The sequence below is a fragment of the Pseudopodoces humilis genome, chromosome 2, assembly GCF_049639895.1.
Source record: "Pseudopodoces humilis isolate 2021_Gansu_Grassland_sample_001 chromosome 2, ASM4963989v1, whole genome shotgun sequence".
NCBI lineage: Eukaryota > Metazoa > Chordata > Aves > Passeriformes > Paridae > Pseudopodoces > Pseudopodoces humilis.
The window spans coordinates 25,002,411-25,029,825 of NC_142201.1; the positions used below are offsets into that span (position 1 = coordinate 25,002,411).

The 27,415-nt window shown below is 37.1% G+C and overlaps 1 protein-coding gene across 1 annotated transcript in view; it reads right to left on the minus strand.

The window, feature by feature from the left end:
* Positions 1–27,415, minus strand: part of TUBGCP3 (tubulin gamma complex component 3) — a 48,926-nt gene that overhangs the window by 17,263 nt on the left and 4,248 nt on the right. Inside the window, exons 2-9 of the mRNA XM_005516595.3 lie at positions 20,728–20,835; positions 18,828–18,895; positions 16,230–16,307; positions 15,424–15,641; positions 11,843–12,015; positions 8,939–9,057; positions 5,655–5,780; positions 2,148–2,216 (exon numbers count right to left, since the gene is read on the minus strand). Coding sequence (XP_005516652.1) covers positions 2,148–2,216; positions 5,655–5,780; positions 8,939–9,057; positions 11,843–12,015; positions 15,424–15,641; positions 16,230–16,307; positions 18,828–18,895; positions 20,728–20,835 — 959 coding nt within the window. The remainder of the gene's footprint in view (positions 1–2,147; positions 2,217–5,654; positions 5,781–8,938; positions 9,058–11,842; positions 12,016–15,423; positions 15,642–16,229; positions 16,308–18,827; positions 18,896–20,727; positions 20,836–27,415) is intronic.

Genomic DNA, 27,415 nt, shown 5'->3' on the forward strand with positions numbered 1-27,415 from the left:
AGTTAAGTGCTGGGAGATCTAGATTCCCCAGAAACCCCAGTCTGCTGCTGCAGCAAAGCACTGCCGACACTGTATTGACTGCTCCCTATGAAAATGCATTTAATCAACATACTCAATGCACTCATGGACTCTAACACTGAAGATGAATCTGGCAAGGAACATGAAGATCAACAAGAAGAACAGCAGTAAAAGTAAGACTGGGAAAACGTGTGTCAAACTACTGAATGATGCTAGGTGAACGGTGACAGGAAAAATGGAAAATGCTGAGGTTCTTAATGCCTTTATTTCCTTGCTATTTCAGTGAGATTTTCTGCTGAGGATACTACATGTCAAGATAGGAACTCTGGGACAAGGAAGACCAAGTTCAGAAGGTTCAGGCTAGGGTACACCAAAAAATGGGATATGGTTAAGTCTATGGGACATGATGGGATGCACCAACAAGTGTTGAGGGAAGGAGCTGGCCAATGTCACTGCAATGCCACTCTCCATTATTTTTTCCAAACAGCAATTAGAAGAGGTTTCTGACAACCCTGAGAAAGCAAACGTCACTCCTCTCTTCAAGAAGAAGCCATAAAACTACACACCAGTGAGACTCTCTTCATTCCTTGGGATAGCAACTAATCCTGGAAAATAATTTCCAAGCTTATAAAGGACAAAAAGCTTTCTCAAGGAAAAAAAGCTCAGGGAAAGGAAAAGAAACATTTCTGGTGATGCAGTCTGTCTTCCCAAGTAAGTGTTTAGTGCCCCAAGGCCCTGCTTTGCTACAAGCAGCTGGACATCTGCCTGCTGATGGGAAGCAGTGAATGAATTCCCTACTTTGCTTTGCTTGCACGCACAGCTTTTGCTTTCCCTTCTAAACTGTCACTAACTTGACTGACTTGTCTTTTTGTCTTCCTCCTATTTTCTTGCCGTTCCTCAAGAGACGGGGGAGTAAGAGGCTGGGTGGGTGCCTGGCTGCTGCCCAGGGTCAACCCACCACAAAGGCAAATGCAGTTTGAAAATAAGTAACCACAGAACTTTTTTTTTCTCCTTACAGGCTTTCCCTTCCACCCTACCTATCTCTTCTTTTGAAAGGTTTGGTGGAGCAGGAAAGGTATTGAAAATTGCATTTCAAAGTAGTCAAACGTTTTCATCATCAAGAAGTTTTAGAAGTTAGAATAAATCAACATTTTCATGATCATGAAGTTTTAGAAGTTAGAATAAATCAAAGCTTCAGCAAACCAAGAGAGAAAACACATTTTGGACAGAGCAAGAATTACAAAAGGAATAACTGGATAACAGCCACCAAAAATAAGCAAAAAGTATATGTAACAGACATTCCAAAAGAACGTTCAAGAATTGCAAATGAGTTAAAAGGAACAGATGCTTTGAAAACATTAACAAAAGTCTATGACAAACTATAAAGATTTTATTGAAGATAGAATTTTAAAAGGCAGTATAATTTAGCTTTAGGTTAATTCTCAGAATAAATTTTTCACCATTACAAGTAATGAACCCCTTGAAAACCCCTTTTTTAAAAAAAAAAGCAAGGAGGAAAATAATGTTTATTTTATTTTTATTTTAGAGACAGCACCTAGATGCACATATCTACAAATTTTTGTAGAAAAACTGCAAGATTATCAGCACTGATTTGGTCTATATGTTACAGAAAAATTGTATAACACTGAAACATCTGCAGAACAGATGTCTTTACTCTCAGAAAACAAAGGGACAATAAAAATGTATGAACTGCCCCACACAGAAAAAAATCTGGAACTGTTATTACTAGCTGTGGAACCATGCACTGCTGGAAATAGAGATTGCTTTTTTCCCCCCTCAAAGATATGTGACATTGTTTGGGATTTGAATGATAAAGATATCCAAGATGAAACTGACAAAAAGGATGCAAAACAGGGACAGAGACCTAGAAATACCCATTGTATTCCTTGCTTATGTAACACATCAAATACCAGTGAATTCTTAAGAGAAAAATATTCAAGGGTACATACATTTAAAGAGTAAGAAACGTACAGAGAATTGTGCTCACTGTCAACAGAAACTGCTGTACATCCTTTACATTCTAACAGAATAGGCAGGTATTATCTTTTTAGGAGATATTTAGATAACATAGAATAAAATAATTGTTGAATACGTACCACTTAACTCACCTGAGAATGTAAAACAGACAGAAGTCGGTAGTATTCTTTAAGTTCCTGATGTAAGGCTGCACAAAAACTCTGTAAGAGAAAGAAAAAAAAAAAAAAAAACAAAAAAGCAAAGCAATCAGGAGAAATCCTTCTGATTTAACAACACTTCCAACATAGTTGGAAACTTCCTGATGTTTCAGCATAAAAGCCAATTCTTAGAGAAATCTTCCCTAAGAGCTGCATATACCTTTTCCAAGAATTTATACACATTATCAAGTGACCGTGTTTCTTGCTACCATAACTCTATCAACAGATTAAATTATGACAAGTGTAACTCTTCAAGTAGATACACCATCTCAGTAATGGCATTAACAATTAGCATAGGGATGTACAAATTAAAACATGACCCAGTTGAAGATTTTTTTTTTTTAATAATCATGTAAGATACAGTATGCATTGAAGTAGAATTTAAATTTAAGTAAGGCCTCTAACAACAGAACACAGAAGGTAGGCAGCTATCATTATATTTACAGTATAGACTATATGACATGAACAAGAAAGCACAATGCTTATAAAAACGCTCCCAATAAATGCTGCCAGATTAAGCACTCTACATAATTGACCTTTCATCAATTCACAGTTATATATGATTCATCACTTGACATGGAAGAAATGAACAACACAAAGTATGTCTTCAGAAATCTGTAGAATGTGCAGAAGTTAATTTAAGCCAGAACTAAAGCAAAAACTCTTCTCTGTAAAACAATTCTAAGCACAGCTACTTTAGGTTGTTTAAAAATCCAGATCAATTTTAAAAACAATTCCTGAAATAATACTTGTTTAGTGATAAATATTTTCCACAGTTTAGGGTTTGGGGGATGTCTTGCTTTGCTTTTGTAATGGTCTTAACATACAAACTAAAAAAAATCCCTGCAGCACATTTTTTAAAACAGAACTAAAAATATGGCTCATTAATTTGGGACTAAGCGAAAAAGACTTGAAAACCCCACAAAGAGTGACCAAGGTTTTTTATTTGTTTGGTTTCTTGGGAGAATACTCTCATGCATACACACAAATTCTTCAGAACTTTCTAATCAATTCTCAGCTAATGAATTTGATATCCATTTTGATGGATTTTTTTCTTTTTTAAATGGGAAATTTCCCAGGATTTTCCCTTTAAGGCCTATTAAAATTACGGTCAAAAGAATCTGCAAAAAATAAGGAAAACTTCATAGAAAGAACCCAAGAACTTGAAGTAAAATATTTATTCACTAGAGTATGTAAAAGGCAGAAATAATTTCTAGAAGCACAAGGAGAAAATAAATCTTCTTTCCTGTTAAGCAGCTAAGAAGCCTAGGGAAAAAAAAGTCATTAATCTTGCCATTGTGTCCTTTTTTAAGGAAAGGAGGTTCCTTTCGTCAACTCAATGTTGTAAATGGCAAAGAAATTTGACGTTCATTTTATTCCAGAGGATACTGAAGGGCAAAAAGAAATCCCCTTATGTGTAACTCCACTTTTCATTTCTTCTCACTTGCTTCTCCAGTAAATTTTTCAACCTATTAAAGCGGCACTTGCCAAGATAGAGGGCAGAGCAGAGCCTCCAAGAAAACAATCAAAGGCACTGTTATGCTCAAAAAGGAAGAACAGTAATCACTGACTTTAATTATTTAGTAGCCAAAAGGATTTAGAATCTATCTGGTCACCAATTCTTCAGAGAAGCTTTACAAATTAAAATTTACATCCAGTACCAATTCCTGCATCACAAACCACACACTTTTGCTTCCCAAACTGTTACAGGAAAACTGGACATTATCCTAGAATTCTGATTTGGTCTGCTGCAAAAGAGAATTGAGGAAGGAAACAGAATGCTTGTTCAAGAGAAAAAAATTAAAACGCCCACTAGCTCAACTGGATCTAAATGGGCAAAATGCCAAAGTGCAGGCTAAATTATATTTAACTGCCTATTATTCTTTTTATTTTCTGAGGACAAAGTAAAACTTAGATATTAATCAGCAAAGGTAGGAAAATATAAAGTATAATATATTGTTATATCTCTACTTCTAATGTCAATACCGGACATTTTCTATGGTAAAACCAGTCACCAGAATCATAATAGAAGAGGTGACAGACATCTTATTCTACACCTGGTTTAAGCAGGGGTTTACACAATCATTCTTTCTGAACATTAAGCAAAAGATGTTTTATAACAATATACACTATTGTGCTGAATTCCTTAATGCACAGAGTGCAGCACCTGAAATTCTCAGCTATAAAAGCTATGAAGAGCATGAAGGCATTCTCTCTGTGCCCAGATACTGACAGCAAGAGTTGAATATAAATTTTTATTTGTACGTTTATGTCCTAGAAATATACACAAGTGCTTGCCTCAAGCAGAATTAGCGGCATTAGAGCTATGCAGATTCAGGTAACTTAACAGCACAGCCTTCTGCACAGGATCTGAAACCTGCATACAGAAGCCAAGATACTGCACGTTTAAATTCACTGAAGAATTAAAGTTCTCCCTTTTCTGTAAACTTGAAGATTAAAGCCAGAGATGGTAAAAATAAGCACAAGCAGAAAGCTGCTAGATAAAGAATAAAACTTCACCCAGATACAAAGGGGAGAGTCCAAAGAAAATGCATACATAGTAGCACTACCATATAAAACATGGAAATCAGCATTGGATCAGTAGAAAAATAGTTATTTATATGTAACTAGAAGGGTTACCTAGAATAAGAGACAGAATGGAACAGAATAAAACATTAGAAAAGTAGGAAGCACTACAGTGTCTCTACTGACCTCTTAAGAAAAATTAGATTGAAGGGAGAAGCACTTCAATTTCTTGGCAGATTAGGTAGGATGTTATGGCTAGAGGCAAGGATAACATTTCTGTCGACTCAGAAGGGATAATATCCAGTTTTACAGAGGGAGCAAGTGAGAGGAAACAGGAATGTCTTAGCAGTAAATGTGGTTTTGGGTATTACAGCAGCAGTGAAGTTACTGTAGACTATAAATCATGATGATGAAACCTATAAAAACAAAAATTAATATTCTTTTGATGCTGTATTCAAAAGAAAGGGCAGAAGATAATGGACTACTTGCATTTTATGTAAGCTAGTGCAGTACTAACACATGAACATCAACAATAGCTGACAAGAATGTCTCCTGCACAGGTAGCTAACAACTGAATTGGTGATTAATTACCTCAGGGATGACATCATCCCATTTAAGAAATGTTTTGCTTATGAACATGCATGAACAATTTTAAAATACTGGTATTTTTTTAAAAAGTGAGATTAAGAAAAGGAATTTATGAGTGTTTCCATCTAAAAATTACAGGGACAAATCCTTAAGACCAGAAAGAGCAAATGCCTTTTTCTTGCCTTCTGACATATCGAATGCAGCATCCTCAAAAGGAGTAAATCGAATGATGAATGATTCAAGCTGTAAAGTTTATGCATCATTCTAGCACTGCATTTACTCTAAGACCAAATACTGTAGTTAGATTGTTTTTTCTAGCTGACCCACCTGTCCCACAAGTCCAAATGCACGATCCAAACTCCTCTGGTCTGTGTATTTTCTTATTTTGTTATGTAGCCACCCCAACTCTGCAAGTCTACTTGTTGTATCTCGGAGAGATTTGGACAAGCTCACCTATAAAGTTAAACAAATTAAAGTTTAAAAAAGTTAAAGCTATAAAGAAACGAGTTTGCAATTAAGTCAAATCTGCCACACCAATACCGATTTCTTCACAAAGGTCTCTCTTATAAAAAAGGCAGTTTGAGAAAAAATTAGTTTTAAATTCTACAGTACAGATACTGCAAAAAAGCAGACAACCACATAATTAACATTATATTTATACACACATGCATTGAAAAGGCAGCAGCAACAAACTACTGGCAACTTTGAGACCTTCCCTTTTGGAAATCTTAATGTAACAGTATTCATGCACTCTTTTTACAGTAGGCAAGTATGGCAATAAGAAAATGGTCTTCAGAAGAAAGGGAGAAATCTGCATTTTCATGTTGTAATATCAGACTTTATCTTATACTGACAACCAGCAAGACTGAAAATATGAGAGTTGTAGCAAAGGCGTTAATGACTAAAACTAATTAAAAAGCGTTGACAAAATATTTAGCTATTGCTACATGTGAAAGAAACCTTTATTAAAAAATAAATGACCCAATGCCTGACTAGGCAGCACGAACACAAACTTCCAAAACCCAGCCTCCAAGGTTAAGTCCAGATTTTATAAGTTATTTAATCGTATGTCCTTCTGAACTCTCCTAGTCTGTTTCTGTTTTTTTCCTAGTATCTCATCTGCCTTGCAAGCCTGCCTTAGTCCCAACACCCTATTTAGCTACCATTATATTTTTCATCTGAATCAGTAATTTCTTCCTCAGAATTAACAACAGATAAGACATTTCCGACTTGAGATTTTCTTCTTCCACATTTCACCATATTACTCAAAAACACTATCATCAAGTACTCAAAACTTCATTGAATAAAAAACCCCAAACAATCTGACTGATAACACAGAGCATGAGGAAGAGACTGACGTTTGCCCACAGCAACTGGGCCTATCCTACCTCTACAGACAATTTTAACTTTGACAGCCCGTTGGAACATTCAAAACCAAAGCAAGGAACTGTTCTAAGAAGTTAAGCTGCCAAATTAGGAATCAATGTCCTTCATTAAACATTTTAGTTAGCAGTACAGGCATTCTCCAAGATAACAATTAGTGTCAGAGTGTGTTATCCACACCAGTGTGGGCTTGAACCAGGCTGCAGCATTTCGTTGTAAGACCAGAGTTCAGTCCCTAGCCCTCTTGTTTACCCACAGAGATACAACTTTAACTTCTTGAACAACTTCTGTAGGGTAAATTCCAGCCCAAACAAGCATAATTGGACACAGAAATCCTGCCCGCAGCTAAAGCCAAAGAGATGACAAAAGAATTATTTAGAATTCTGCAAGTACAAGAGTACTTGGCAAACACTGAGCACAATGCATCCGCTGGAATTAAGTGAGGAACAAGCAAAATTAGCTTGTGTTATTACATTTGTATGTCTTAGATCAAAACAAAAGCTGCTATCTTATACCATGTTGAATGCCACCACCAGATCTAATATTAACACTAAGATTAGGAAACACTGCAGCAAGAATAGCACCTTATAAAGTGTGCTTCTTTCTGGAAAAAAAAAACCCAACAACCCAGACAATGAGAACTACATGCATTGACTACTATTTTGCCTAATGTGAAGTCAATACAGCTAGAGGAGGTATGATCTTGGTCCTCCTTGTTTTTCAGAAGTTGTTCCAGTTGCAGCTCTGGTGATTCAGATAATCTCATCTTCACCAGATTTGGTAGATCAGACCAAGTACAAATAAGAGAGTGGAAGATGACTGACTTCACAAAAATTACTGAAGAAGGAGTTCTTGGGCAAAGATTATTCAGCTGGTTTGTGGTCAGTAATTAAAATCCTTGAATTACAAGTTCCAAGTAGAACAGCTTCTGACCTCAAATCAAATATTGGATATGAAAGCTACACAGAAAACCAATGAAACCCATTGCCAATTTTGTAATCACTAAGTTTTTCTCACATTCCTCCCGAAAAATAAATTATGCTACCCTTCTTTTGCCATATATAAACTCATATATGGAATATGATTTACTCAGTAAAGATGTTGAGGAATTACAAACTTTGCATCATCTTACAGTTAGATGTTTACTAAGAATCTGTTAATTAAGAAGATTTAACTTACTGAGCAAGAGTTAGGTTTTTCCATTTATCCCTCCATTAAGCAGACATAAATGTCACTGTAAAGTAATGGTGAACAACTATACATTTCACCTCTTCCTACTATTATGAAGGAAAAAAGGAAATTAGCTCATCTATCAACATTAAGACCTGTCTACTATGCTCTTGGCATGTGAAATGGACCAAAATAATTTCCCTGCCCATTTAAGGACTATGTAATATTGCCATAGTAGAAAGTTTTTAATACAGGTAAAAATTGAAAGCATTGTCCTTCCATCTGAACAAGAACACGAAAACCAATTAGCAGAAACTGAACTCTGAAGCTGTACTGGGCAAATACTGAATATGAAGATGTTAAAGTAACTAAGGACATTTTCTGTTCTTTGCTCAGCTGACCCAATCATACATTTGGGGTTTCTTTGAATTGCAGATGGACTTAACATCTCACCACCTTAAAGCAAAGTCTCTCAGGCATCTCTCCTATTTGATGTCTTCATTCAAATTCACATCAGGCCTTTCTTCAGTTCTACCACCAGTCCTTTCTTTCCTAGGTAATCTGCACCTGATCACTTATAATTGTAATCAGGCCCATAACATCAAGTGGCTAGCATCCATTCTATATCTCAAGCTGTTAAATTTAATTCAATAATAATACAGTCAAATGCCGGCATCTGCTTTATATTAATTCTTATACACTAGACAGAAGAAATGTTGACCGAAGTCCTCAAAGCCATAACTAACAAGTCCTTCTACTGGATCAAGATTTGGGAGACTATTCATGTTTTGTGAAATGCTGCACTTTCTTTCTGGCATCTAATCTACCCAACCAATTTTCAACTACTATTGTTGAAACTACTCTGTTGTATTAACAAAAGAACCACCAAAAACAAAACAAATGAAACCAGCACAAAACAAAACAGCTGGTAAAGAGAATACAGACTTGTAATAATATTTTAACTTTTTTACATGTTTCTCACAGCTGTTTTTCCCCTTCTAATATACTTCTTATATACTTCTCTGCTCACGTATGAAATACAAGTCACCATACAGTACCTTTCCCTCCACTTTATAGCAATTTTCAGAATTGCACATTTTGATATTTTTTCCATCTATTCCCTGGAAGACATATAAAACATCTCTTACAAGATTTGCTTCCGTTATTTCAACAGAACCTAGAAAAGAAAAAAACAAAAACAAAACAAGTATTTAGATTTGTTGAGACAATTAGTTTTGATTACAACTTTAAAGAGCTATTTAGATGCATAGCCACAAAAACCTAAAACTATAAAAACTATAAAGCTTGTTCTTGTAACCTGTAAAGAAATGTTTTTGGTCCTCTTAGTCTGACAGGAAAGACCAAGATTGCCTTTACCTGCTTCTAATGCTACCTGTGGTTCTCTCAGAGCAGTCAGCTTGTATGGCACAGGGCATGTCCTACTTTAACTGACACATCAGCCAGTTCTTAAACTTGTTATCTCCTCTGATCCAACACCAGTGCAAGCTCTGAGGCAAGCACCACAGTAACTTTATATTTCTTTGAACAAACAACTGAAGCTGTTACATAGACTTACAGATTAACCTCTTCTACATTCACCTAGGAAAAGAACAGTTAATCCAGAAGGAAGAGCTGCTTGTTGCATAATGGCTTTCAATCACATATGCCACTGTTCAGTGAGAAGACTGATCAAATCAGACTCCATAACAGCCATGGAGCTAGAAAATATTTAAGTGTAAACACTGTTTCTGAAGATAAATATATATTTGATTTAGAAGAGCTTTTGATATTGTAACATACAGTTTGCTTTTGGTTCTTATCTCTAGTCAGAAGTTAGATTGTGTTAGAGATATAAGATATTTATGAATGTAAAATAAACATAAGATCAAAAAATGCACTGTGTAGGCCATTAAAACTATCCCCATCTTTTCTGGGCAAACCGTCATATGGTTTTGTAAATTCATTTAGGATTTCAAGAATTAAAAAATTTTAACAACTATCCAGAAACAGATGCTACAACATGCTTCTCCCAATTTAGACAGCACTCTTAGTCTTGTCAGTTTGCCTCCCCAACAATCCACTTTCCCAGAAAAAAACAAGAAAAATTAAATTCTACTCTTATTTCAGCAGAAGTAGTCTTCACTTCAAGATATCATTTAAAACTCAGTCTCCCCCTGTAACAATAAGATGTGCATGACTGTAGGTTGTCCCTCTTAGGCACCTGTAGTGAAATGGTGAAAGATGCAAGTGCACATTTCTTTAACTGATAAATAATACAACAAGTATAAACATCAGCCATACAATGTGTGTTTTAATACTCTGCGTGTAGACGTAACAGTAAGAAAGCTTCAAATAAAAGCAAGCAACTTTAAGAGAAAAAAATTAATTACAGGAATTTTATATTCATAGAACTGTATCTTCTTGACAATAGACTGAATGCAATATATTCTGAATGCAGTCCTACTTCTATTTCTACACCAGCAAGTGACAACATTTAAGACAACTGTCAGTCCTTATACCCATCCCACACAGGAACCAAAGTCACAGCTGCTGGCTGACTCAACACAAGAAGTATTGCTTTTTATAGCAATCAGTATAATAAATTAAGAGGCAGTGGTAGATTTTATGTTTTTCTATTTCTTTTTCCTATTTTTTTTCTGCTCCTTTTTCTACTTATTCTTTTTTCCCTATTTTTGTATGTATTGAAACTACCACATATATAAAACACATATTTACATTATAAAGATATACACACACACCTTCTTGCATATAACAGTCTTGTTAACTAGGCTCTATATGCCAAACGTTGTCTTCAGATATACCAGTACAATTCTGATCTATAAGCCACTGCTTTGTACACTGCTACTCAAAAATGCAGAGGCTGGCAGACAGGCTATATTTTAGTTCCTTAATATCCACACTTACTTGTATAGAAGGTAAAAACAAACCAAAACAAAGCACCACAAACAAAAGCCTGCATCTCTTATCTTTCTTTGCCAGAGAATAATGTTGCTATGGGATGTCAACATCTGCCATCAGCTCATTTATTCAGAACTTACTTTTACAGTAAGAGTTGCCACAGAGATCACCTGTTAAACAATTCCTCCTTAGTTACACTTGTGTAAATTCAGAATAGATCCTCTAGGCATCAGCTTCAAGTTTACAGGCACTTAATCATGGACTTAAATTAGCAATATTAGGAATTTAAGAAGAAATTCTTTACTGTGGGGGCTGTGATGAGGCACTGGAACAGGTTGCCCAGAGAATTGTGGATGCCACATCTCTGGAAGTGTTCAAGGATAGGCTGGATGGCTCTCTGAGCAACCTGGTCTAGTGGAAGGTGTCCCTGCCCACAGTAGGAGAGTTGGAACAAGATGATTTTTAAGGTACCTTCCAACTCAAATAATTCTGTCACGAGTCATTCACCAGTCTGTATTTATATTTTTTTATTTTATTGACAATATCTTACGTCACTTCTTCTGAATACAACCACTGTAAACAGTATGCTAACCTAAAGAAGAAAGAGGTTTAAGAGCTCTATATTCCAGTACACATTTCCAAGTTCTGAAAGACACCGAACCAGAAACAGATGAGTATTTCAACAAGTTCTGATTACTGAATTCTACCTGACTCTAAAAACAATAGCAACTTCTGATCATCAAAAGAAAGAGCATTGCTCGCATGTCACAATCAACTATATGATAAACACTGGAATGAACTCAGTCGTTTAAGAGGAGCAGTCCAACTAACCAGTGCAAAAAAGAAACCAACAACCAGCCAAAGAGATTGTGGCCAAACATACTAGTCTTGCATATTTGCCTCTATCCTTCTATTAAGCACATTCTAGAAAAACACTCTTCAAAAAATCAACATGCTATGATTCCAAAATAATTCAAAATATATGGAGGATATAAATAACAACTGTAGAAAACATGATCTTTAACAAATACATCTTTGCTCACCACTTGTATCCCCTTCTCGCCTAGACCTTGGCACACCACGAGAGACAGCATTTGAAAAGCCTTTTGAGGTAGTGCTTTGTAAAGAAGGCTGGCTTGCAGTTAAAGTCCATGCAAGACGTGACCCTAGCTGCTGACGGAGGCAATCTCCAACGCCCGGAGCTTGATAGGATTGTCTAAAAGGATGAAAGGAAGAAACATCTTTAAAATCTTTGATTCTACACCCATTATATGGGGTGGAGCGATGCAAATTTTGAAAAATGCCCCAAGTTTTTGCAGATGTTTTGTGGGGGGAAGGGGGGTAGTGGTGGTTTAATAAAGGAACCTTAAAAAAGGGTAGAGAACACAAAAGCAATTGATTTCTTCCTATAAATCTACACTTTCAAAAAAGGCCCCAACCTGTAGAAAAGGTAAGTTTGATATACATGATTTCATATCAAAGATTAACTTTGATGAAACATGTAATTATACTGTAATAGGTTAAAAGTGAAGGTACTATTAGAATAATAAACACAGTCATAGTAGAAAAACCTAAATATTTAGGTTTTGTTATTACCTGAAGTTGTAGTTACATGTCAAAGAGCTAAAGGAAAATTGAGAAAGAGGAGAAAGCTCACTTTCCAGCTACTCTACTCTTTCAGATAGTTTGTATCAACTGCCTGAAGATGTACTTAAGGAGGGAATATCCAGACAAGTCCCAGTTTCCCTTCCTTTCAAACTTGTCAATTCTTTTCACAAAGTCTTAACCATGAAAAACTGTCACACTAGCCAAGTTCCAGTTGGAGCTCCCCGGTTAGCCAGCATCTTGGTGAGTTTTTCTGCCAGGTCCTTCATCACTCTAGGACAAATCCCCTCCAGTCCCATACACTTGTGAGCATCTAAGTGGGTCAGGAGGGCAGTAACTTCTCCCTCCTAAATTAGAGTGGATCCATTCTGCTCCCTGTCCATGTCTACCAACTCAGGAGGCCACCTGTCCTGAGAACAACTGGTCTCAGCTTTGCCGTGTTAAGCATTAGTAAATCATCAGAGTACAACACTGAATTTTGGCTGTTCAGAAGAATGTAAAAAGAAAAACAGATATAAAGAGAAGTTCAGCAGGAATGAAACTCACAGAAAGTTTTAATTTGGGTTATTCAGTTCACAGACTGCAGGACTAAAGAGCACAGTGAAATTGCAATAAAATGGAACAGTACGAACAGGTCAGAACAAGAATATGCCAGAAAGAGGGTAGGTTCTGCTGATATTTTTAAGTAAGCAGTTATAAGAAATAACCTCACTGACATATCTTTCTATATTGTACCAGGATTACACAATGATTGAGGCTAGAAGCGAATTCAGGAGATCACCTCCTACAACCCTTCTGATCAAAGCAGATCAACAAGAGGTTAGCTGGTGCATTGTTCAAGTCATGCTTTTAGTATTTTCAAGCATGGAGACTACACAACCTCTCTGGGAAACACATTTCAGTGTTTTGCAATATGCCTCCACCCTCAAACATATAGTTTTTTTTCCCTTTTGATTAACTAGGATTCACAACTCACTAATTTTGCCAGTTACCTCTTGTTCTTCCTGTGACCCAAAACAGTCTAGCTCAGTTTTCTCTATGCCCCTTGTCATACCATTACATAGGTAACATCCCAAGACTTTTCTTCTCCAGGCTGAATAACTTCAGGTCTCACTCAGCATCCCCTCATACGTCAGATGCTTCAACCCCTTAAATGGTTTTGGGTTTTGTTCTCCAGACGCCTTCTTCCAGCCCGCCTATGTCTTTTCTTTGTACTACAACTGGACCCAGTGTTTCAGATGTGTCCTCATCAGTACAGAGCAGTGACAAACTTTTTATTTGCCTTACCCTCCTGGTGAAGTCCTTCATAACACAACCCAGGAGGTTCCTTAGCCTTCTTCACCACACATTGCAGACTTGTGTTCAACTTGGTGCCTACCAGGAATCCCAGGACATTTTCTGTAAAGCTGCTCTGCAATCAGTCAGCATCCAGTATGTCCTGGTGCACAGAGTTATTCCTTGCCAGGTGTGGGACTTTGAACTTCATCAGGCTCCTGTGAGCCTGTGTCTGGAGCCCACTGAGCTCCCTCTAACAAGCAGATTAATGACCTCCTTTAACAACCACTCCTCCCAGCTTCATACCACCTGCAAAGTTACCAAATATTCACTCTGTGCCATCAGGTGGGATGAAGAATGTAGCTTCTGTTGACACCATTAGGGACTGGGTTCCAACTGGACTTTGTGTCACTGATCAAAATCTTTTTGAGTCTAGCAGCTTCAGTGCACCTGTCACCTTACCTAGTCCATATTTTATTCAGTCTGTCAGTAAGGCTGTCACAGGCAGGCAGCATTAAAAGTCTTAGTAAGGTTGAAATAAGCAACAATTACTGCTCTCCCCTTGTCTCATCATAGGAGGCTGTAAGATAGGTCAAGCATGCCTTTCTGAACTCTGTGCTGACCACTCCTAGTCCCCTGCTTCTTGTCCATCATGTGTCTGGACATGCTTTTTTTTACAGAAAATAAAGACTTTCCTAAGGGTCTCAGTGTCCTGTGCTGACTTTACCAGCACAAAGGCAAAACAAGCACCAAGTACCTCAAGTTTTTCCACATTTGTCACCTAAGTACAAACCCCTTGAGCAGGGACCCCTGTTTTCTCTAGCCTTCCTTTACTGCTTATGTAGTTGCAGAAATATCTGCTGTTTCCCTTCATGCACCTTGACAGATTAAGCTCTAGGTCAGTTTAGGATTTCATTGCAGTCACTCTGCCACTGGATGCTCCTTTGCACCTGGCCCTGCTTCTATCTTTTGTACACTTTTTTGTATCTGAGTTTTGTCAGAAACAACTTGGTTCTCCATGCAGGCCTCCTGCCACTTAATTTCTCCTTTCCTGTTTCTTTCCTAAGCTTGCAGGAGGTGATCCATGAATATCAACCAGCTCTCTAGTCTGGCAGTTGAGCCAGATGATCACTGTAGCTCCCTTCAAACAGAATTATCTATTCTGTTCTCTCCATAATCCTTCTTTTCTCCAGGGCAGCCTCTCAGGGGATCTTTCCAAGAAGATCCCAGAAGAGCCCCAGTTCTCCTACCCTGAAGTCAGTGACTAAATACTGCTTTTTACCATGATTTCACTTCCAGAATCCTGAGCTACATCATCTTATCACTACCGCAGTATTTGTACTGTAAAGCCTATTAGCAACAATAAAATCCAATTCTGTCAGCACTAATTCCATAATATGTCAAATACACTCTACTAAAAAAATATGTCTTCAACTCAAAAAATAAAAGCTTTGGTCCTTTCTGAAAATACATCTTGTGGTTTGGTGTTTATTTCACAACTCTTGGGGGTGGTAAGGAAAATTAGGATACAAGAAGATAGTGATTAAAAATGGACACATTTGACAGCCATTTATGGCTTCATGTGGTCATATGCCAGCACCTGATATTCTGAACTGTTCTGCTCAGGAACTCAGCTTCTCTGCATCTGAAGTGGGATTTCCAGTGGAATACAAAAGCAGAGAACGAAAAGAAAAAAAGAAAAAAGGCAAGTCATCTCCAAACCTATCTGTAAGGTGAAATTTACCCTGGAATGAGTGATTGTGGAGTTGGAGTTGGCCCATTTAGGGCATACAGGCTGATGCTGCTGATCCCACTGCTCCCCATGCTGCAGGAACTCTGGGCAGATTGAGCACTGCGATCCTGGTAATTCAATGGAAGGGTCTGAGGCCTGGCATAGTAATAAGGGGTTGAGTGAGCATCCCGTGGCAATGCTTGAGCAAAAAGCGTGGCATAACTTGACACCTGAAAAGGAAGGAATAATTAAAAAAAAAGTGGAAATTGTTGTAAGTCACATCTTCAGTGAACATGAGTGCAATACCATAAACACAATAAATACATGAAGACCACATTTATTCAAAGAAAAAATTGCTGATATAATTACCATGACAAAAAACGTGTCTTACAGTGAGCAACAGTACTTTTAGCAATACAACTTCTTTTTGCCTGCAAAAAGTCATTAGCAATAGCTGCAAAAAGCACTTTGGTGCCAGCAGAGCTGCAACTGCATTTTGCTTTCCGTACTTCATTTAAAACTCATTATCACGTGAGCAAGCATCACACCACCAAGCAGAAAGCAAACATCTAATACACTCACAACTTCAGTTACACATGTTGGACAGCTCATATTTTTACATTTATGTAGTGTAAGAAAACTACACCAAATATTACAGGTACTTAAGTCAACTGTTTTCTTCCTTTCAGCTTCACACATCAATATCATGAAAACAACCTGAGGTATTGGTTAAGTCTGGATAATGATTCTTAAAGACATCTAAAATAAATTACACACATTTACTATTTCTCAGAAGCGAGAAAAATCTCCTCACCTACCTTGTTAGACTGTTTACGTGGATCTTCACTAAGGCTAAGCAGGAGGTAGAGTATTGACCATTTATTTTTCAAAATGCCCTTCAAAAAAAGATGAAGACAAATATAAATAAGTTTAACGCTTGATGATAACAAAATTCTTTTTAATTATCCAACTTCCTAATATATACATATATAAATAAATTTTCCAGATAAATAAGACTAACTCAGAATCACATTCCTGAATAAACTGAGAATGTTCAGTGCAGCCTCTGTATTGCTAATTTTATAATTTTTTTCCACTGTGTTCAAATTATGAATTCTCATCTGCTCTGAGATCAGCAAACAGGCTCAATTTAAAATTCATAGCTACTAAGACTGAGGTTTACACACAGCTGAATTGTTACCAGCATTCCCATACTCTCACCACTTAAAACATCTCAGATGCAGCCATTAATTTAACTGAAACATGAAAAAAGAAAACTCTTGGTGAAGTTTTAAGCAAGGACCTGTCTTTTCTCCCTTTTCCCCCCCTCTACTCTCCTTTACATGAAGGCCTTAAAAGTGAGGGTTTCGATTTCTATTACTTTAAATGCCATTGAACAGAGCTACCAAAAATTTCATAGTTTAAGATAGAGACACTGTTAAAATGAAACTTGAGAAATACACAATATAGTCTTTATCAAACAGACACAGACTTTTAGAGTAAGACTATCAGCAATTTTAGATCTCAGCAGAAAGCTGACCAAGTTCAGCTATAGTCCAAGCTACAAACAGAATACTTTAAAATGAAGGCACATACTAAAATTATTTATTTTAAATATGCACTTTCCTAGATATGTTATTCCATACTTCTGTGACACTAACACCTGCACCTGAATTTACCAGGGACATAGAACCTTATGCTGGACATTAAGCTGAGTCAAAGAAACTTATACAAATTCCCTCACAATACTGATCAGGCTATGATCTGCAATACCAAGCAATGTTGAATATAAAGCAAACTTGAGTCATATCAAGATTCAACACAGACTCCATCCCTTATGAAGCAACATAATTTACCAAAGCTCTACATTTTTATATAACACTAAAAGGAAACATTCTATATTATTATGTAGAGCACAATTCCATTATCTTCTGCTTTTATCCCAAAAACAAGCAAAAAGTAGAGGCATTGCATCTGTTGCAGGTAACTAATGCAGCAACTGATTAAGAAGTGGTGAAGAAGGAGCAGCAGCTTCTTCTTCCTGCCAGGACAGAATAAATCCAAGTGCTCTGAGAAGCATGGTTTGCTGAACTGGCAGGCTGCCATATAAATAAGCACTGACCTCCTTTCCTGTTTGGAGTAATAGATGAAACAAAGTCAAAACAGATTCACACACTTTTTTCCCCCTCCCAACTGCTTTCAAGAATTGTTGGAAGAAGAGCCTCATTGATACAGAAAATCTATATCCCTTTGAGCCCTTCCCTATGCTCATAGGAAAAAGCAATGATTGTACACCATTAATAATAAACCTAACATCAGGTTGAATAATAATTGGTTGTGTGAATTTTAAAGAAGCCATGATACTATTTCAGATACACAAGATGCTAGCAGAGGAAAGAAAGAGGTTAGAAGAACCTTGAATATTTAAGGAGGCAGTAATAAACCAGGATATGGCCTGCGTTACAGAAGAATAAGCAAACATATAACACAGGCAAGGCATTTTGTTCCAAAGATTAGTCATCATGCTCTGCAGCATTTTGCCTGCCAAATGGTGATGCAGTACATAAGCTACAGAAACATGTTATACAAAGTCTGTACTAAGAGCTGTCTGCAAATCAGTGCTCTGCCATACAAATCAGTGCAATAAATACACAAACCCACAGGGTACCGTAACCAGGACAACTTACTCAGTAACTTGAGCTCCAAACACTAACAAAGTAATGGGTAAGTCAAGTATGGGTGAGGGGAGAAGAACCACATTCTGACTAGCCATACTCTCCACAGAATACCTTTTTTTCTAATCTTAATCTTAGCATTATCATGTCCAACTCAGGTTCTCTACACACTAACATATTTTGTCAGAATACTGGCATGCAGTATTCTTTGATTAACACTGGCGTTAAAGCCATCCAAGCCAGCAAAGCTTTAACCTTCAACACTGAAGACCTGGAGCAGTTAAAAATTCAGATGCATGAGACTACTAGATTAGTAAAATTAATACACTGCAAAGCATTTCTGTAAAATAAATTATGAGAAAATTCATCAGTTTTACATAGAAAATGAACCCTTTATTTCTATAGAGTTCCTTTCTTCTTAGGAAGTACCCCTTCATACAACTCAAATCAAATAACAGAAATATAGCTAGGATTGAAAGGCATCTCTAAATGTTGTCTGGTCCAATCCCCTTGTTTAAAGCAGGGTGATCTACAGCAGGTTGCCCATGACAATGTCCAGTCAGGCTTTGACTTGTCTCCAAGGACGAAGACTCCACAACTTTCCTAAGCAAGCTGTTTGAGTATTTAACTATCCTCCCAGAAAAAAATATTGTTCATGACCTGAGCAGCCTCCAAAACAATTCTAACATCACAAGGATGCTTATGAGTGCTTTCAGTCTCTTCACACATTTATGAAACTACCTGTGAACCAAGTTTTCTGTAGAGTTCTGAAAACAAAGCAGCATCTGCTTCCCTTCTTTGTCGCACAACTGTTTAAAAAAAAAAAAAGTAGATTAAAAATTTGAAAGTGTAACAGTCATGTCTTAACATATACTTGTGGTAAATTATAAAATGCAACCAAGAAAGCTTCAGGATGCTAGACTGTTTCATTGTATTTACTTAAGCACTTTGACAGTTTTCATTTTATCTGCATTCCAACCCTGAGAATTCCTGCAATGCAAGTGATTCAATATAAGTATCTGCTTTTCTTAGCTCAAACAAAATATACAATTTTTTAAGTAAGTGTCCTGGTAAAGTCTAGTCTGCCATTCAGTTGGTTTAGGGAAGTAAGGGACTGAAGACACAACTGAAAGTAGACATGCATTAAAGAATGTTATAAAAACTACATGCAATTGCTCCAAAACTAGAGTGTAATTGTTTTTATTTTAGGCAATAAAATCAAGACAAAAAGTAGTAATGCCATTTTCTGCAAGTCAGGCAGAATTCCAGGGTCACACAACTTTCATATATTACAAAAAATAATAGACTCAAATCAGTGCCAGTTACAGAAGTACCTTCTCAGAGAAGACACATCTTCCAACTAAGATTTCTTAAAAAGTTATGTTGCATCAGAAAGAGCCATGTTAAAAGAAAACCAAGAAAATCAAGACATCTGAAGAAACTTCAGTGATAAGAAAAATAGCTATTAAATGTTAGAAATGTTAATTAGCATCAAATGTCACTGCTAAGTACAGTTTGCCAAGTAAGCCATCACTTGGGTGGTATCTCCAAAATAAATATCAAGTTAGAAGGATATATATCCAGTCACTTGTTACATGACCACTAACAGAAGCTTACAAGCTGAAGCTGGGGAGGAGGATGAGTGAGACAGTCCTCTTCAGAAAACTGGCAACAGGCCCAAAGAATATATGCTGTCCTATCTACAAGTAGCCAAAGCATGGCAGGATGTGTGTATTGTAGATTCCAGTGTTTTGGAGTTGTAGCTAGAGGAATTCTAATGGGCTTATTTGTCTATCAGCAAGTCACGGAAGCTCTGCATTAGCAAAAAAATACACATGGACTTTAAACTAGTTACAACCACTGACTTCAGTTATCCTAATTCAATCTCTGAATATTCAAAGCTCAAATATGAAGCTTTAATTTCATCAGCACAATTCAAATAACTGTTTCTGGACATGCTATGGTGCAGCAGAATCTGCTGAAAGCAGTATTTGGCTTTTCAAGATGAATTCATCACGTCCCCTTTGGATACACACAGTGCAACACTTGACTCAGAGCAGCAAAGAGCACAATGGAATGAAAATGCAACATGCCTTACAAAGTCATGGTCTGTGACTTTTTTTTTTAAGAAGGTGTTTGCAGAAAACTTGTAGAGAAACTGAAGGCAAGTCATAAGTCACAAACCATTCCATCAATTCCCAGGACACTCATGCAGCAAGTTTCACACAAGTGCTCATGAAGTTAATTGTGCCAATGTGTACTATTACTGAAGTGTACATCTCAAAAATACCCGTCTTTTACTCTTCTAAGAAGACATAAGAACTCATAAATTCCAAGTACTATTAAGGTGAAAGGAGTACAGTATTAATTGCTCTTTGTCTTCATAGTGGCTAAGATACAAAGCAGCAAGGAAAGTTTAAGCTGAGTACTCAGAAAAATCTGAGCTGTGAAAACAAATAGCCACTCAGGAATAGTCACCAGGAAATTAATGGCATTTACATCATGAGATTTTCAGGAAGTAAGCATTAGTAATAGATTAGATAACTATCTGTGAGGCAGAGTTGTCCCCTTTTCAGAGAAATAACTTGATTAACTTCATGAAGAATTTTGTATTTCTAAGAAAGGAACAAGATGCACTTACGTTCTTTCTTGATTTTCTCTGCTACAAGAAATTCATCACGCTCAACAGTGGGAGCAAAATTGCTTCCAATAACTCTCACTGCATACTGAAACTGTTGGGCTGCATCAGCTGAAAGAAAAAGAAAACTCTGTGAGATCAGGAAAATGCTAAAGTTCCACTAAAACTGATTTTAAAAGAAGTGAGACATGATATTGCATTGCTATATCTGAAAGCAGCAAAAACATACCTGGCTTATATACATCTGATAAGGTTGTGCTGCAATTCTTAGGCACACTTCTAACCAGAGGGCAGCAAAGTCCCATTTATCCAGCTTAGCGTAGCATTAATGTGATATTTCAAACACACTCACCTGTACACACCCCACAAATAACTGCACCAAAATTAGTGAATAAGCCCTTCCTGTTCTGTGCTGTCACTTAGGTCTACTCAGTTATTAGAGAGCACACTTTGCACACTTAACCACCCATCCCCATGGACAGAAGTGCTGTGGGACATGGTGCACAGTCACACAATTCAGCTCACACACCAATACACTCATATTCACCACCTAACCCTGGATCTTCTCTCAGATATTCATGACAGTCGTTTTACCAGTCTGCATCTTGGTTTTTGGTTTTGTTTAAAACAGTTTGAATGGTTTCACCTTTTGATTCAAAGCCAGCTCAGAGGTATCAGCATCCCATCCCAATGCATAATGTGGACACTAACACAGAGGTCACAAATCAGTGACCTCCTTCCACTGCTTCTTCCTCATGCAATAATTCTGCTTTTAATCTTGTTGTTGAACAGCAGTGTTTTAGTACAAGTATCTTGGTTTTTGGGAAAACTAACCATCTGGTAACACCAAGATAGGGCCAGGTCAGTATTAGTACCTCTACAGCATAGTCATATTCCCATTTATTGACCTGAAAATCAAACATTAAGCCTACAGACATGTCAAGTGCCCTTATAAAGTGTCAGACACATTTTTATTCCTTATCTAGAAACAACTGTAATATCACAAGGAAAAAGGTACATAAGAAAATATCCAAGAGTGCTTGCCATATATTTGAATCTTTTTACTTCAGGAAAGAAAACCATCTAAGCAATTCTGCATATTGTCTGTTCTGTATATAACAATTATGTGCAAATGCATCACATGCTCATTTTTTTATTCAGCCAGCTGAGAAGTCAGCTCTCAGGGAAAACCGCCAAGTAATGCAGCAAAGGCTCATCAAGGATGCTGGTCAGGATAAATATGTACAAAAGGAACAGAAAAATGAAATAAGGTAAAGGACCACTAGAAGAAGAAATATTTCAAGTGTCTACCATCTCTTAAATTAACTAATATTTGCAATTGGAAAAAAATACCTTGAAGATACTAAGTCAAATATTGATTAAATGCTTTAAAATCTTCAAAAATTTATAGGAAGAAGTTTGAAATATGTTCTTCTTGAATGTCCATTTTATACTGTCTTATACTATAAATGTCATTCACTGGTCAAACTCAACCAGAATACAACTGTAGTATAGCAAGCTTTCACCAAGTCACACAAAGAAATACTTCACACAATCAAGAAAACAGTCTGTTCAGACAAAATCATTAACATTTAGCAATATTTGACAATACTGGCCTACAGAAGATGAAAGAGTATTGTTCTATTGTCAGAGAAGAAAATGCCACTATTACTGTAAGGTCACAAATCTCTATGACAAATGTCTCCTCTACTGTTAAACTAAGCAACCTTTCAATTGCAATTAGGTTTTGAAAATACAAATACAAAAATTTAATAGTCCAGCTACTGATAAACCATATGAAGAGTTAAGTATGAGGAAACATTTCTGTGTAATTCTTAAGTTTAATTCATGTCATAGCAGTACTCAAGATTTCAAGAAGTATTCTGCATGGTTAGTTAAAGTCAAATACTGGCACTAAGTTATCCCAAACAGCGTATGTTCCATCAATTCCTCAAGTGTGTACTTGGCAGCAGATAGGAAAGAGCAAGCTTTTCTTATAACAGGGAAGTTTTAAGGAAAATTCATTACCTCCTGCAACAGCCTTCTATTTCAATACCAACCATAGCTAGACTAGTTAAAGCACTGAAACTTAGTATAGCCTTTTCCATACTGCCCTAACAAGGCATCCGAGAAAGATCTCTAGTTGAAATACTACAATTTCATTCAACAAAACCTGCTTTTTAAACCTGTTGCACTACTGAAAACATGGGAAAAGTCATCTGCTCTTTATACACTGCTGATTTGCAACAGCAATTCAACAGCTCTGTAGCAACACTGGTTTTCTATTTTATTTAATTCAGATTTTCATGTTTTATTCATATCAAGTCCAGCTTCTCTTTTACAAACAAAATTCCCTGCTGTGGGTGTTTCCTCAGCAGATTATTTCTCATGAATCCGTAAAATAATTCCATGATTTAATCATTTAATGATTAAACATAACTTAATGCAGATGTGTTAGTACAATAAAAATTCACACAGGTTATAACTAATAGGCACATCTAATTGCTTCCCCCCTCAAAGAATCATCATTATGACAGCAGACATACTTAAAATATACAGCCATCTATCCATTTGAGCATCCTTCATCAGAAAATGATTACAGCATGACTCTGTTACATAACAGCAAGCTCAATATATCTGATGCAGCTGTCTGAAGGCTAAAGGGGTAAAACAACCTTGATCATTACTTGATTTCCAGAGGTCTGATCAGAGCAGAGAATAAAACAGCCACTTCTCCTCAGACTATATCCCTTAAGTAATACACACACAATTAATGACACTTATAAGCAGCCACACAGCTGAACAGAGAATTTGCACTTGTGAATCACAAGAAAAAAAATGAAAATTTAATAACTGTCTCCTTTGAACAAAGCAACCCATCAATCCTTCAAAGATCTGTACTCCACACAGCCATTCAAACTTTCCTAAACACAACAGTATGCAGTATTAGAATTGAACGATTTCAGAAGGCAGATAACAGCACTTTAAAGCTAAATACAAATATAGCACATTAAATATATATATAGAGAGAGAAGCAATGCACAGAAAGACTCTGATTGTAAAGAAAGCAAGGAGAAACAGGACTAAAGATAAAATTTAAAGGAAAAGATCACAAGACAAAGAGATAATTAGCCAATATACTTGCAAGAAGGCAGTACTTCAGAGAACGTGCTGAAATTCAGCAAGACTTGCTATAAAGAAGCTTCTAACACTACCCATATATAATTTTAGGGAAGTGAACTGAAATTCACTTTATACTCTTACATATTTCTTTAAACAAGGTTGGTTATCAGTCAGTTAAGCTTCCAAAAGCAGGCAGGGGGAAGCCCTGAAAAACCTAAGTAGTAATTGAAACTGTTTTTCCAAATCACTGTGAGAAACCTTGTTTTCTGAAAAGAAGACATTTGGCTATTTAAATAGGTCTATAAACAATTTCTGAACTACATGACCACGCTAAAGAAAGTTTAGCTAAACTAACTTTCTTTCTTTCTTTCTCTCTTTCCTAGAAAGAAAGTTTCTTTCTTTCTTGGAAGACTTCAAAGATTAGCAAACTCTCCAGTCAGCTGTCCATCATCTCAGACAACCATTTTCCTTAAACACAAATGCAAAATCATTGTAAAACAATTACACCTTAAACTGCATTCAGTGCTGCAGGAGTGGTGCTGACCAGGGAAAAATTATTGCTGCAAACTACTTCAGATACAGATGCTGCCAAGACCCAAACAACAAACTTCTTTCCTGTAACAAAGTGTGTAATATGCCTAATGTGCTGTTGTCACAAAATAAAGCTGGGAAGAAAAGCTGTAAAGCTTTTCACCTTCTCACATATACCATGAGTATATATGATATTTGCCAAGACAGTAATGCTGCTGTATCTCCTCTGTTTTACTCATGTTCTACATTACTATGAAGTACTACCTGGGGAAAAATGAAATTGTGTTAACATGTCATATAATGATAAACTAGAAGACTAGTCTCAAATGCCATCAGCATTACTATTTTGTTCTTGAGGAGAATCTACATGCATTGTGAGCAAAACTGCTTGTTCCTATAGAAAACACTGGTTTGCAATGTGCAATTGTAGGCCCAGCCTAGTTCTGACATGCAAGGTGCCACACTGGGTTGAGGTAATCCCAGACACAATTGCAGACTGGCAGAACCCACTGACAGCAGCCCTGCAGAGAAGGACTTGGGAGTTCCCATGGATGAAAAGCTGGACATGAGGCAGCAATGCATACTCGCAGCCCAGAAGGCCTGAACACGTCTTGGGCTGCATCAAAAGAAGGGAGGCCAGGAGGTCAAGGGAGGTGATTTTCTCCTTTACTGTGGCCTTGTGAGATCCCACCTGCAGTGCCACATCCAGCTCCAGGGTCTCCAGCACAAAAAGACTTGGACCTGTTAAGAACAGGTCCACAGAAGACCACAAAGATAGTCAAAGGGCTGGAGCACCTCTCCTGTGAAGCCAGGCTGAGAAAACTGAGAAAACTGGGGTTGTTCAGCCTGGAGAAGAGAAGGCTCTGTGCAGAGACCTCATTGTGGCCTTTCAGTATTTAAAGTGGGTTATAAAAAAGAGAGAGAGCAAGTTCTTACCTAGGCAGATAGTAATAGGACAAGGAGAAACAATTTTAAAATAAATAATAAAAAAGGAGACATTAAGACACCATGCTAGGAAGAAATTCTTTACACTGAGGATGGTGAGACACTACAGCATTTTGCCAGGAGAAGTTGTGGATGTCCTGTCCTGGAAGTGTTCAAGGCCATGTTGGATGGGTTTTGAGCAGCCTGGTATAGTGGAAGTGTCCCATCCCATGACAGCAGGACTGGAACCATATGACCTTTAGGGCACCTTCCAAGTGAAGTCTAAGTGAAGTGAAGATTCTATGAAGTATTCCTGAAAAAAAATTAATTTTACATCAGTCTTCTGATTGAGTCAACAATCTTACTCAAACTTCTCTTCTGTTGATGAAAGCTTTTAGTTGAAGCATCTAAAATTTATTGCTACTTAACTGTGTTTCTATTCTCCAGACTCCTTTCCCACCAAGGAAAAGAAATCAAAATAAGCCCAAGCCACATACACTCCCACATCTTTCCTTACTTAGAAGTTGTCCATAAACTTTGATGCATAGCACAGGAAGCATAACTATTCTTTAATTCTGTTAATATGGCTGGCTCTTGTTGCACTGTTTGCAAACAGATTTATTTGAGGACTGTCCCACTGAACTATCAACAACTCTGTTATAATATTTTCAGAACTTTCCCTCACTATGAATTTTTGCCTCTTTTGTCAACCCCCATCTGCTCTGTTACTAGCATAGGTAAAACTCCTTATCACCTTTTGAATGAACTCTATGCTTTCCCCCGAAACATTTTAACATCTATTCCAATAATTCAGAGTTTAAAAACCCAAAATCGAACAGCAATAACAAAACTGCCACTGACACTCTATAGAGATTAAATTGAGGCCACAGTATGGACTTCAGGTAGCAAACTGCTCCCCAAAGACTAAAATACTACTTTACTTTCTAGAGCATGCACACCTCTGGCACACAAAAAACTTTTTAGGTTTCAAACTCAAATAGATTTAGCATGAATATTTATAGCAATACCATTTGTTTCCATTGAAGGCATTAAGAGTTCTTAGAGTTTTAAGACTAGCAGGAGGTTTGTGAAAGACAGCTAAGAGCAAGAAGTTCTTTGTCAGAAGGACTAAAATTACTGTCCGAAGAGAGGCATGGAACCCTGTATAACTGCTGGAGCCTACAAGAACAGTGAGGGGGAAAGAAAATTATAGAAACTACTGCACAGGTATGCAAGCTCCCTGCAAGACCAGGTGTAAGTATAAAACTGAGTGGATAGCCTGGAAAAACACAGAAGATAATATAAAGCCAGTACAGTAATTCTTAAGACACTACAAGAACATGTGGAAGAGAGAGGTCAGCAACATCTCCAACTGCAGGGTCAGAGACCACAAACTAATCACTGGCTGACTGCAAACACACAGCACCATGCAAAGCTTTAAATCTCTCCTTGAGGACTGGCTAGAGCACAGCAACAAAAAACTTTCAGACACTAGTTTTTGGGGGGAAAAAAAAAGTTTAGGTAGATAATTTAAAAAAAAAAAAACCAAACTAACAACTAAACAGTTCTTCCACATAACTCAGTAGACCTTGTAATGAATTTCTCAGAGGCAGAGCTGTTTGCGAAAAAGTATATCCCAATAACTAGGCCTATGCAGCTGACTGGTTCTGGAAACAAAGCAAACCATCTCCTTAATGGATGATCCCAAAAGGGGGAAGAGAGAGAAGATGGGTCCATCAGTGAGAGCCTGAAGCCACAGTCCATCAAACCACAAATTCACTTCAACATAAATCTTTAAAAAGCAGAGAAGGTGGAAACCTTCTAAGGCCATCATGGGCAGGAGCAAAAAATTCCTTGATGAGTGTTTATGGAAGACTTCAGGCAGAGGACTGCACAAAGTAGGCTTGGAAGGAAAGTAATCCCACCTTAGCCTTAAGTGAACAATAATCGCACAGACATTACATAAACTTTAGGTCCTCCTGAAGCTGTAGCTCCCTCACAAACATAACACACAAGTGCTGAGAAGGAACAAAGGGAGAACAAAATTTCTCAAGCAGAAACTCAGGGAATGTAAAGGCAGGAACAACAACTAAGTCATTGAACATCAATTCCT